Raw genomic sequence first — 12,021 nt, forward strand, 5'->3', positions numbered from 1 at the left:
TTGCTCTTTTTCCCCCTCTCTTCTGTATTCTCCATTTATCATCTCTGCAACTCTATAGCTTACACAGATGTGAGTACTGAACACATGAACGATTAGCTGGGGTAATCAATGAATGTGTCATAAGTGATTATTGGAAAGTGTAAGAATTCTGTGTGAGAATTGAACTTCTTTAGGGTTTGGAAAATGAGATGAAAATGCTGAAAATTACTGGCCATGCATGGCTTTTTGTCTTCTATGATGCAGGTGTTCCTTTGAATGCAGCTCAGTGTTTAACGTTATATGAGATGAATCTCTGCACAGAGTAAAAGCAACATCCCTATCTTTCATTTCCTCTCTCTCTGTCCAGTTCAGTGCATTAACAACCCCACAGGGGTGCTTCGCATGTTTGTTCCAACGCCTGCGTTTAAGGAGTAAAAAAAAAGCAACACACAAACTAAACTGGGACAGATCCGAATGAGGTACTCATGGTTCACTTCACACTCACACAACAGTTTTCCAGTTTAGAAAAAACTTAGCTTAGTGGTTTTCCATTTCAATTTAGTCATTAAGGGAGAGTGTCGGTGTCAAGGACACTAAACTGTGTCCACTGTGTCATGACTAACATACAGTAAACATATGTGCCTTGTGAGGGGTCACAGGGGCTGAATTCGGATCAGTTCTGAATCCAGTTCAGTCAATAACTAAAAAGAAGCTACAAATAGAGAGGACAGCAATGTATACTTTACAGCCACACACACACACACACACACATACATACACACACACACACACACACACACACACACACACACACACACACACACACATACACTGATAACAATACAATTTGCTGGGAGAAAAAGTTTCAATACTTCTATAGGATCTATAAATACAATATAGCAATTTGACAGGAGATAACTAGTAGCAATTGTTGTCCTCTCATTTGAAGAAACAGTTTCTTTGGAGTCGTGGAGAGCGAGGGACTGAAGGTAATCATGTGCCATGGAATGCTAACTCTACGTGCCCAATACAAAACCTAAGTTGACTGTCAATGACACTCCTTCAAAAATTAAATGAAAAATCACATTGCTGCTTGTGACTCAAATTACAACCAAGTCCTATTTTTTCGTTCTATGATGCATTGCAGCAATGCTGCTACCTCATCACAGCCCATTCTGAATGTTATTTTTTGAAAATCAATTGAATGTCACTCATGATTTAATGCTTTGACTTTTGGTTTATAGTGCAAATTTCTGCACAAAGAGTAAAGTTGCTGCAGAACCACATTTTACACCAGGCGATTTCACTGATTAGTTCCTTCCTGGTTTACTGTTTTATCAGAAAAGACACAACCTTCAGACTCTACACTCCATGGCACATGGTTCCTTGTCCATGTATTAAACAGTAGACTCTTTGGGTCCCTCTCGAGCAGCGTTCTTACACCCGTAAAGCCACTTGATGACACGTGCGTTTCTCTCAATGATTGACACACCAGTGGGAAGCTGCTCAGCCAGCTCCTCCTGAAATAGCCCGTCTCCTGAGTGCCGGGAGAACTCACTGGGCTCTGAGCCACCACAGCCGTCCCCACTTACACTGCGGAGGGCCAGTGAGAGTGTGTCTATGGAGCTGGCACCAGAGAGGAAATTGTCTCGACCCAGACGCTCTATCATGTCTATGTCCAGCCCACAGAAGTCAAAGAAATGCTCGTGCTCTGATAACACTACTGAGCAGCGCAGACGCAGGTCTGACTTGGAGCGTTGCAACTCCCCAAACCGCCTTCTGGGTGCTGGTAGTGGTGACGCCCGTTTCCACGGGTCATTCTCATCATCATGGTTACTTGAGTGGTTGCCATTGGTCATACCATTTTTAATTCCATCACTGGTACCATTTGTAAATCCATTCTTAGTCCGTTCAAGTGTACAGCTAAACCCGGGGCTGGGGATTGACCCTGGGCTGCGTTCTTGATCTGTTTTACTTGACCTCCTGCTCCCTGGTCCACCATCCATAATGTCTTTGTCATTGGTCCAAGACATGCGGGAGTCTCCATCCCGTGATGGCGCTTTCTCTTCACCAATCACCATCTTCTGGATTCCTCCGCTACTCTTATCCCTCATGGAGCCCTGGAAGAGGCGCCGGACAAAACTGTAGCCCTTCACTTCCATGTTATTGTTCTCTCCCACTGCTGCATCACTGGGGCTCTTGCACTCTTTCTTCTGCCTGTAAATGACAAGGGAGTCCGGCCTCAGCATGCGTTTGCCTGTACTTCTTCTGAGTACAGGGGCACTGTGTGGTGCTACCAAAGTCTTATTTCCTGGAGTCCTGGGGTTGGGCGGCATGACATTGCTCACATTGCTCCTGTTATGCGCCTCAATGTCAACAGAAGTCCGTCGGTTCTCCTTTCTGGAGTCATCATTCTCATTTTCATCTCTTGAGGTGAAGGAGCCAGACAGTGTAGAGAAGGGGGTGTTGGATGAACACCGTGGGGAAAGATGAGGTGTCAGGCTGCCTGGGATGGCAAAAGCTCGCCGAGGCTGTGGTGGTGGTGTAGCACAGGGGACCAGTACAGGCTCCTGTTTGGTGTTGATCACCTGCTGGCTCTTGACATATTTGGCTTTGTCAGCCTCAAGCCTCTCCACAGCGCTGATTGAGCGGCCGTGGCCTCCGCCATCTATCTGCCTGCGCAGGTAGTCTGGACCCTTGTTGAGGAGCCTTAAAGGTGATGGGGATCCAATGGGTGTTAGGGGCTTCATGTTGATTCACTGAGCTGGGAAAGACATCAAAACTGCAAATGACTGACAGCTTCCAGTGTCCCCCAGAGACAGTTGGCCCTGTGAAAATTTCAAACCAAGTGAGAGTGTTAAAAGTATTTAAGTGTAGAAAATGGTGGCAGCTCTCATTCCTGTACACACAGCTCTCGACTCTTCCTTGAGGTGTAATAGATTGGTAGCAATTCAGGAGACCACAGAGTCCAAGTCGGTTGGTGTAACGTTTTCTATAGATAGCTTACAGTCTGTTTGTTGGGCAATTTTAGAGCCCAGACAAATTGATATCTCTATCCAGTATTTACACAGGCATTTGGATAGGCAGGCAGGGCAGAGGGAAGTCCTTTTTTTTTGTCAGCCAAGAGCACTCCCAAATGAGACACTGCCTGCCCACAGCACAGCAGAAATAGCAGGCAGGGTGCACTTTGAAAGGGTTACTTTTTCTTCTCTCTTTCTGTCTCCCGACAACACCCTTCACTGTTGATCTTTTCAGTGATGGCTGCCTGGTTAAATTAGATATAATGGCCTCAAATATTTGCTTTGTGCAGGTTGTCTGAGGGACATTGGGTCAAGACTTCTATTGTTTGGCGCCCGTCATGGTCGAGGTGACCTGAGGGTGGCCGGCACCGAGGCACTTGGTTCATTGACAGACAGACGGGGCAGATGCAGATCTTGTCCTTGTCCTCACCTCACCTGCATGGATCCCTGGGAGAGACAGAGAGAAAGAGTTTTAGTTGGAATGGTTATTCTCCAGGGCAAGCAACAGAGACCAGATGGCAGGACGGACGGTGGTCCCTAAAGCTTAGCTCAGATTGGGCTTATTTAAAGCTGGAGGGAGTTACATATTTGAAGCAGGCAGCAATGAAGAGCTGACACATGTAAGCATTTTACGACCCTCTACCTTACCCATTAAACACAATAAGCATTTTACTTTTAGATATGTAGCTAACACTACTTTCTAAGTGAGTAAAGGTAAGGGTTCAACTATGGTTACCATGTTGCTGCATAACCAGTCAGAAGCAGAAGAAGGACAAACTACAAAATGTTTTTCCTTTGTCACTGAACGTGGTTCATAAATTTAAACACATGATGTCATGATGATGATATCATATATATGAATTAACAATCACATTTGGGTAATGTTTCCCCATCCATGCATTCTTAATCTTTTATAACTGATTTGTGTCTGTCCTTCAGTCATTTAGGTATATTTTTTGATTTGATAGATGTCTGTTGTCCAGACAGTAATGCAGCATCCTGTAAGTGTTGGATGCAACAATGTCTGTTGTCCAGGCGCATGATGACATGTCTGCCTCCATCAGTTTTCAGCGCAGGAAGTTTGTTTGGGCCAATTGTTTCAGGTTTGCTTTAATAGAAATAGTGGCAAATAACATCCTGTATGACTGATCACAGAGGAAACCTGGCAATCAGAAAAAAGTTGGGCGATTATTTTGTAGTTGTAAAAGGACAGCAATTTAAATTTAAATTAATGTTGTATAATCAACTTCTTTGTTTTCTATGATGTAGCTCTGCTACAAAGCACCAATTTTTGTCTGTAACTCAAGGGGCAGAAATCTGTCAGTGTAGCTGACCACTTACAGTTTTAAACAAATATCTCTACTGAAAACTAGACTGAGATTGTTGCCATTTAAACACCCTAAAGTGCTGCTTAAATAACCCAATATACCTCTGACGTAACTATTTCATAAGCACAGTTAAACAGTTTGCTCTCCAAATTAACAAGCCTCTAAAAAGTTAAAAGACACATTAAACCAAACATAAGGCATGACTCTGTGAAATGCATTGCCACATTTTGTATTATCATGCGTTCTATGAAGCTTTCATGCTATGTGAGTTTTGGGAGGGGAGGTCAGGGAAGGAGGCAGCACGTGTCTATTACAGGATAGACTCTGCCCAAGGGTTATTTATAGCATGAAAATACCCCAGTGCCGTTATCATGTCTCTATGTGTGCATGTGCATGTGGTCATGGGTATATTTGTGTATCTGCTCTAGTTTTGCTCCTGAGCTTATAAGCATGTGTGTAATAAGCATGCGAGGTAATAAGCATAGTTGGGCTGCAGATGATAAAGCCTTTCTCTTATTCTGCACATTTTCCATGTCCTCAAAAAGAAGCAGCAAGTTTGCCACGTGCAAACTGGGAAGACAAAGAACATATCTTTTGAACATGAAGTTGTTATAAATACCCAGAGGCACAGGTGGAGTCTGTCTTATATTCACCCCCCTTTAAAATGTCCATCTGGAGAGATAAATGCTCCTTGTGCCGTGCTAGACAGCAGGAGGGTGTTATATTGTTGTGCTTATTATTCCCACAGGTCTGCCTCAAGTGTTATCAAATGCTATTTTAACTTTTCTTTCACATGAGGTAAAACAATGAACAACCTCCTTTGGCAGGAAAAAGGATCCATGTCTCATCCTTTAAGACAAACTATATGACACCGCTGATAGTGGAAAACACAACAAAACACTTAACCCCTGGTTTTCCATCTTATCTAATGCATTTTTGATTTGTAAGACAGTAAATAATAGTGTGACAGAATTACAAAATGACAAAGGTCATGAGCCACATTCAAACCTAAGACAACATGACTGTAAGCACTTTGGCCCACTGACATTCAAATCAAGCGACTTGAAAGTAAAACAAAAAATGTTGCTCTCTGAAAGGAAAATAACTCTTTTAGTCTCATATTCAGACTTATTTTCATATTTTCGTAGACCAGCAAATTACCCGCAGTGGGTTTATAGACATTCATTTGTTAAAAATATTTATAAAAATTCATCATTGGAAGAGTTGAATGTTTCATTTATCAGCATATTCCTTTTATTTGGCTTACAAAATAAGCCCATTTACTGATAATATTAATAACAAAACTATCCAGAATAATTCCTAAAATTATCTCAATTATACTAAATACTAAACTACTATTCATACATTAGAAGGTGACATATCACGTTCACGTAACCATCAACCTGTATCAGTCTCCTCACAGAGAAGCTCTAGCATGTCTAATGGCATGCCACTATAAATTCACTGAGGAAGGGGGTTAACAGCCAGCTAGTTGTTTTTTCCAGATGTCGGTCTGCCAGAGCTCGGGAAAGTCTGCCAATGTTTAGGTAGAGTTCCGGGAAAAATGTCTCGCAACAGGTGAAAGGGAAAGAAAGGGCAAGGACGGGGAATAAAACAAGAAATATGGGTAGAAAATGAGGAGGAAGTGGGAAAAGGGGTTACGGTGTGTTGGCTGGGGTATTTATTAAACAACTTCCTTCCATAACAATCTCTTCTCCATCTGAGTCCAAAATGATAATTCTATTGAAGCATTGAAGGAGATTATCACCACAGGAGCCTAAACAAAGTCATTAATCCTGATGTTGGCTTTCCATTGAGGGGGATGGGGTAAAGTATGCAAAATTATATGAAGAATACGAAGGCAATATAGCAACTGTTAATCCCTACTGACCCACCAGGTATAACTTTGAAATCCACAACAATATGGGCAATATCTGTATTTTTCCTACTTCTAATGTATTTCCTTGGTTCTACTCTTCAGGGCAGTGTGCATTCATTGAATCTGACATTACGAGCTTGAAGGAAACCAGCCACTTTCAGAGGTTAGCTCTTGCTCCAAGTGTTATCTCGGACAACAAATGACTAAATCTGAGTCACACTGCTAACTGACAGTTGTTTGGGACACAATGTCTTAACGAGAAATGATGCTAAATATAGAAAACGACTGAATTCTTCTGAACATAAAGTTAATGTAAATTTGCATGACAAATAGGTAATGTGAAAACACACACACACACACACAGAGAGTGAACCAGTGACTTAATTGGGATTTGCTGGATACAATAGCCACTATTAGGCCCACTGACCACAATGAGCCAAAGTAGTACCCAGCACCTTCTCCTGTGATCTCAAGGTTTGTGAGAAGCGTAAGATGACTAGAGAATCTTTCCTGTGTTACATGACCTCCTTCTTCTCTCACTGTAGGTTGTCATTAACCTCTAAACCCTTCCCTTCTTTCTCAGTGCTTCTTAATGCTACCTAACCTTGTGTCTTTCATTCCCCTGCATTCTCCTGCACTCCTTCCCACTCTTCATCTCTCTACATGTATATGCCACAGGGCCTCCCTACCCTCTCATTTTCCTCCCTTCTCTATCACTCTCTTCCTGTATACACCCTGTGTATCTGCCCTCTCTATTTCTCTTTGAAACTCTGTCTCTCTCCTGCTCTATTTACTGCATACGCTCTGTATCTGAGAGCGATCTTCAAAAGGTTTTGTCAAGCTTGGGACAACATACATTGTGTTACTTTTGCAAAGAAGGGGCCTTATTTATGAGAATGGATTTTGTTCATATATTGACAATGTTTGTTTTACAATGTAAGTATTAACCAATATTTTTATATGGCACAGTGGGACAGGATGAGCCAAGGGGTTGCAAGAGGTCACAATAGGATTAACAAAATTTTTGTATTTCTTGAGAAATACTGGAGAGTTTCAGCCATTATGGACTCTGAAACTATTCAAATGAAACGATCTGAGAAGGGAAAAATCACACATTGGTTAAAGTGGTCACAGTTCAGAGACTCAAGCAAACCACAATCAGGAACCAGTGGTCTAGAATCTTATTGATCTTTCAAAAGAAACATCCTGTCATACACAAAAAATCCATTTAAATGTGTTTGTTTTCATTTTTACCACCAGTGATCTGAGTATGTCAACATTTGTTTTCTTCTGTTTTCCCTCTCAAGCTGTGAATCCAGAAAACATGCAGAGGGCAACAGTGTTAAGGGTACAATATGCCTTATACAAACTAGCTTGTACAAAGTGTTGTCGGAACACGTCACCAAGGAAAAACTGTTTAAACCTCTTTTGAAAATCCAATGAACAGTGGGGTAAAAAGCAGGCCATCACAGAGAAGGGTGAGACATGCTAATATTTCAAATGGGGATAACATATACTTTTAGACAGTCTCTCCTCAATAGCATTCATGCTGTTACATTTGGTTGTACACACGACCAATGATGGAAGTAGGTGTGGGAAGAGATGAAGTATAACTACATATTATAATATATATTTCACAGCTTTACATATGTAAGGCTTGTTACGGGACGTGCGCAATATCAGTCTCTGGCTTTTGTAAATAACAGATTGAAAAACATGACCTGAAATGTCTGACTTGAAATGTCAAACATCTCGTTCAAAAGCGATCTATCGGACATGCAATGCAAAAGATATCACCAAAATCCAAACATGAAAAAACTCTAGGATTAATTCAGCACACTAAGCATGTGACCCTTCTCTTGCATCTCTCTTCTCTTCTTTAATAAAACTCCTGTCTGTCTGTCTGCCCTTTTCCTTCCTTTCCTCCCTCCCCCGTGTCCTCTCTGTGAAGCGGATGGCCCAGCCTGCAGGGGAGGCTTAACCAGGCACCCCCATGCAGCTAAAGAGGAACCAGATGTTTTGTGTCATGGTACACTAAGATACACGGACAGCCCTGACAGAGACCTGTCATGGGAAGGGACCATGTACTTAAATTTTTCTTTTAATCAACAGCATTATTTGTTTGGGCTACTTGCATTTGACCCTTTGAGAACACAAAGCAGGTCAGGTTTAAGTTTTGTAATCTATTATATTGTCACATACACATATTTGACAGTGAAAAATGCAGTTCTGCTTATTTTTCTGATGTGAAAGTGGTTCCCCAGAAAAAAAAAAAAAAAAAGATCTAGGAAGTGTTTGTTTGCTTCAAAACAACCCACAGAAGAATAACTGGCTCGGATCAGACGGTTAAAGGAAGTTCTACTGTGACTTATGTATCCAGTGAGGTAAACATAAGATAAGAGGTCAATAAATTCAGAAGGACCAACTTTGAAGCTGCTAGGAAATGAATTCAGCACGCTTTCCTGTCAAATTAATCTTTGGACAGTTGAGAGGCATCTGCTGCCGACAAGGAACCAACTGACCATCTCTTACGTCTTTCCTCTCTTTCTCTGTTGTCTTGCATTTCTCACTTTCTTTATATTAACATCTGGCATCTTACTTAAGTATGACACAGACTAACGATCACCACTAAAGGACTGAAATGTCTGAATGTTCAAACGTTAACTAAAGCTCATTCAAAGATGCCTATATGTCATGACGAAGCATCTGTGCACATCGATTCTCTACAGTGTGAGTATGAAGCGTCTAAATGGCCACTAATGAGCCAAGATTCATGACTCCATCCAGTTCAGTCATTAACCAACAAAACAGACACAGACTAAAAGAAGTCTGTTAAGGGGTAGGGCAAAGAAAAAGAGGTGTCTTCTTCTATTATCCAAACAAAGAGGCATACCGGCCTTTCTTTGCATTATTAATGGACCACAACAATGCTCCTCCTCCAGGTCTACAGATAAGTCTTGACCTGGTTGCGCTGCCTCATTAGTCAGGGAGTGAAAAGGGACAAATAACAACACGGTGGCAATAAAATGTAAGACATGGTGCCAAGGGACACATACGCTACTGTCCCTTCAAAAACAAAGCCTGGTAGGCAATTGTAAATCCAATCATCATTGTAAGGGCTTGAACGCCATTTGCCGCTTGATCTACAGTTAGAGGCTTTCACCCTATTCATGTGGAGCAGCAGTAGGCCACCTGGGATGATTTAAGGGACCCCCGACCTGAATAGACCTCCTCCCAAACCATAAAATGGACAAGATGGGCTCTTAACTCACTTCTACTGCTCTTTTGTCATTCAAAACAAGTCATAGCTGAGACAGCTGAGCTCTGGAGCCACAAAACAAAGACACCAGACCTGTGCAGACTTTCAGATGACAGTGATAAGACATGTGCCACTCAAGAACATGCTGGGTAAATGTGCAAGTACACTAATAAGATTATTAGCTGGTTTGTAAAATTAGCCGAAATCCTTTTGGCTAACTGTTGAAGATATTTTTTTAAGTCTAAACGTCTACAAAAGGCAGAAAGCACATTCTACTCACAATAATCAAAAAACATTCTAAACATTACAGCTAATTAGCTTGTAAATCAGCCAACAAGCTAATTGGCTTATTAGCCAACTAGCTTCTAAGTATGTCAGGCCACTTGGCTAACAAGCTGACTAACAATTAGCTAATAAGTCTGTTAGCTGATTTGTAAAATTCTGCTTCATCATTTAAAAAAATGTAATTGCTTTTGAAACTAAATAAAACTTCTATTCACAATAACCAAACCCTTTCAAACACATCTACTAATTGACCTAATTAGCTTTTTAGCCAACTGGCTGGTAAACTGGCAAATAATGAGCTAATTAACTCTCTTTTATTATTCATACCACACCAATAAAATAATAAACATCTGTAGTTACAATGTAGTATCTATCTGGTAACATGTGATAGGCATTATTTTTATACTATAAATCATTTCACAAGCTTAATCGATATATAATAATTATTAATTGGCTATATTCCACCAAGTTAGTTAAAACACATTATCACCATGAGATGTGAGAGTGACTCTTTCAAACATGTGATATAGTCAACCTATAACAGCCATATACTGTACCAACACTGTAACACCCATGCAGTGCTAACGCAGATAACATCTGCTGAGATAACATGTTCTCATTTATTCTTGCTTTTATCAACAGACTGGACAAGCTAAGGGCACCGGACGAGTGCTGTTACTGTTGATGATTAAACAGCTCTGACGTCTAAAGTTATATGAGTCACTATTTACTTTTTCATCTACAATTTTTAGTAAAAAACAAACAAACTTAGCCTTTGTAAGTCTGGACTTAAACTGCCAAAATCTGCCCATAATTTTTTTGAATACGTATCTTAAATTTTAGATTTATATTATGAGAATAATGAGAAGACTATCATTATCATGGGAATTCCAATTTCAGCTTTAAGTTTCAGATAAGATGGTCTCTACACCAGGTACTCTGTGCAAGGAAACCTAACAATCCACACTGTAGCACAGAGACACCTGAACCTGCCTCCCACTCGAGGAATGTTAAGCCCAGCTGCGATGCCTCACTGTCAATGAGTGAACTATTGATGGGTGAACTTATGCACTTACAAGGAGATGATGCATACCTGGATCCTCATATAGGAACTGTACAGAAAATGGATTATCAAAGCCAAACACCCAGATAAAGCAGCCAAACATCCAGAAAGACACTGGTGGGAGAGAACTTGTATGTGTACATTTATGTGTGCAGTGGAGCTAGACCTTTTGTTGATTGGTTGATTAAGTTCGTTGTGTAGAGAATGAATGATTTGTCAATAAACTATTGAATAAAGGACAAAATGTTTGGAGCTCTCTCTCTATGGAATGCACTCATCTGTGGAGCATGAATCTATTAAACAAAAAAAAAAGTGCTCACTCTGCGAATATGCCAAAAAGTTTTATACCACTCCGGGGCCCATACTAAATTCATATTAATGTCTCTTCTGGCTGAGCATGCCTGACAACCCACACATATAAATTTGATGCAAAAATAATGTTTTGATAGAGCTTGCTTAAACCAAAGAAAATCAACCAGCAACTATTTTAAGATAAAGGGCCAAAAATTCACAGGTTCTGACTGATTAACTTGTGCGCACAAAAAACATAGCATCTTACAGGACTTCAGGGGCTTTGTACTATTCAGATCATTCAAAGGAGCAATTTCTGTAAACGTGTATGAGGGTCAGGAAATGTTCTCCTTTCTTAACCCCAGCTTGTCATTTAACCTGCAATTCCAACAGTGGTCCCTAGGCCAAAAACTGCCTATAGTGCTGTTGCTTTGGCTTGATAAAACACAATACTGTTAAAGCAATTAGAGTTTTGCAGTTTAGATTGTTCATTTCTTTAGTGCATTGAGTGCAGCCAGCAGGTGCAGTATGTCATGAATGTTTGCGTGTGAGAAGACACTAAGTGAGAGAGGGGGTGTGCAGGAGAAAGTTGAGTTTGTATACCAAAAGTCCAGATCTGGGCTACATCAAGTAGACAACCCAGCTCTGGACAGTATTGTTCGGTAAATTATAACCATCACTGCTGTTCCCCCCCACATGCCAGCCTGGTTTATGTGACCAGCAGTACAAACCGCAGTGACCTACTGTGTGTGCAGCACAGCCCTGGACTGGGAATGCACTTTACAACTCAGGGTAACACAGATCTCTCCCCAAAAAAGCCTGTCCTGAGGCTGTTTATACAGTACAGTGCATAGGCAAATATCTGGGCACATCCCTCAACCTCCAGAGTCTTAAATTATGAAGGCCTGTTTCTACAC

The 12,021-nt window shown here is 41.0% G+C and overlaps 1 protein-coding gene across 3 annotated transcripts in view; it reads right to left on the reverse strand.

The window, feature by feature from the left end:
* Positions 1-520: 520 nt before the first annotated feature.
* fam110d (family with sequence similarity 110 member D) overlaps positions 521-12,021 on the reverse strand; it is a 43,537-nt gene continuing 32,036 nt past the window's right edge. For all 3 annotated transcript variants that reach the window (XM_046044679.1, XM_046044678.1, XM_046044680.1), the window contains one exon: positions 521-3,446. In XM_046044679.1, coding sequence (XP_045900635.1) covers positions 1,377-2,729 — 1,353 coding nt within the window. In that variant the 5' untranslated portion in view covers positions 2,730-3,446 and the 3' untranslated portion in view covers positions 521-1,376. The remainder of the gene's footprint in view (positions 3,447-12,021) is intronic.

Source organism: Micropterus dolomieu, linkage group LG03 (assembly GCF_021292245.1).
Source record: "Micropterus dolomieu isolate WLL.071019.BEF.003 ecotype Adirondacks linkage group LG03, ASM2129224v1, whole genome shotgun sequence".
Classification (NCBI taxonomy): domain Eukaryota; kingdom Metazoa; phylum Chordata; class Actinopteri; order Centrarchiformes; family Centrarchidae; genus Micropterus; species Micropterus dolomieu.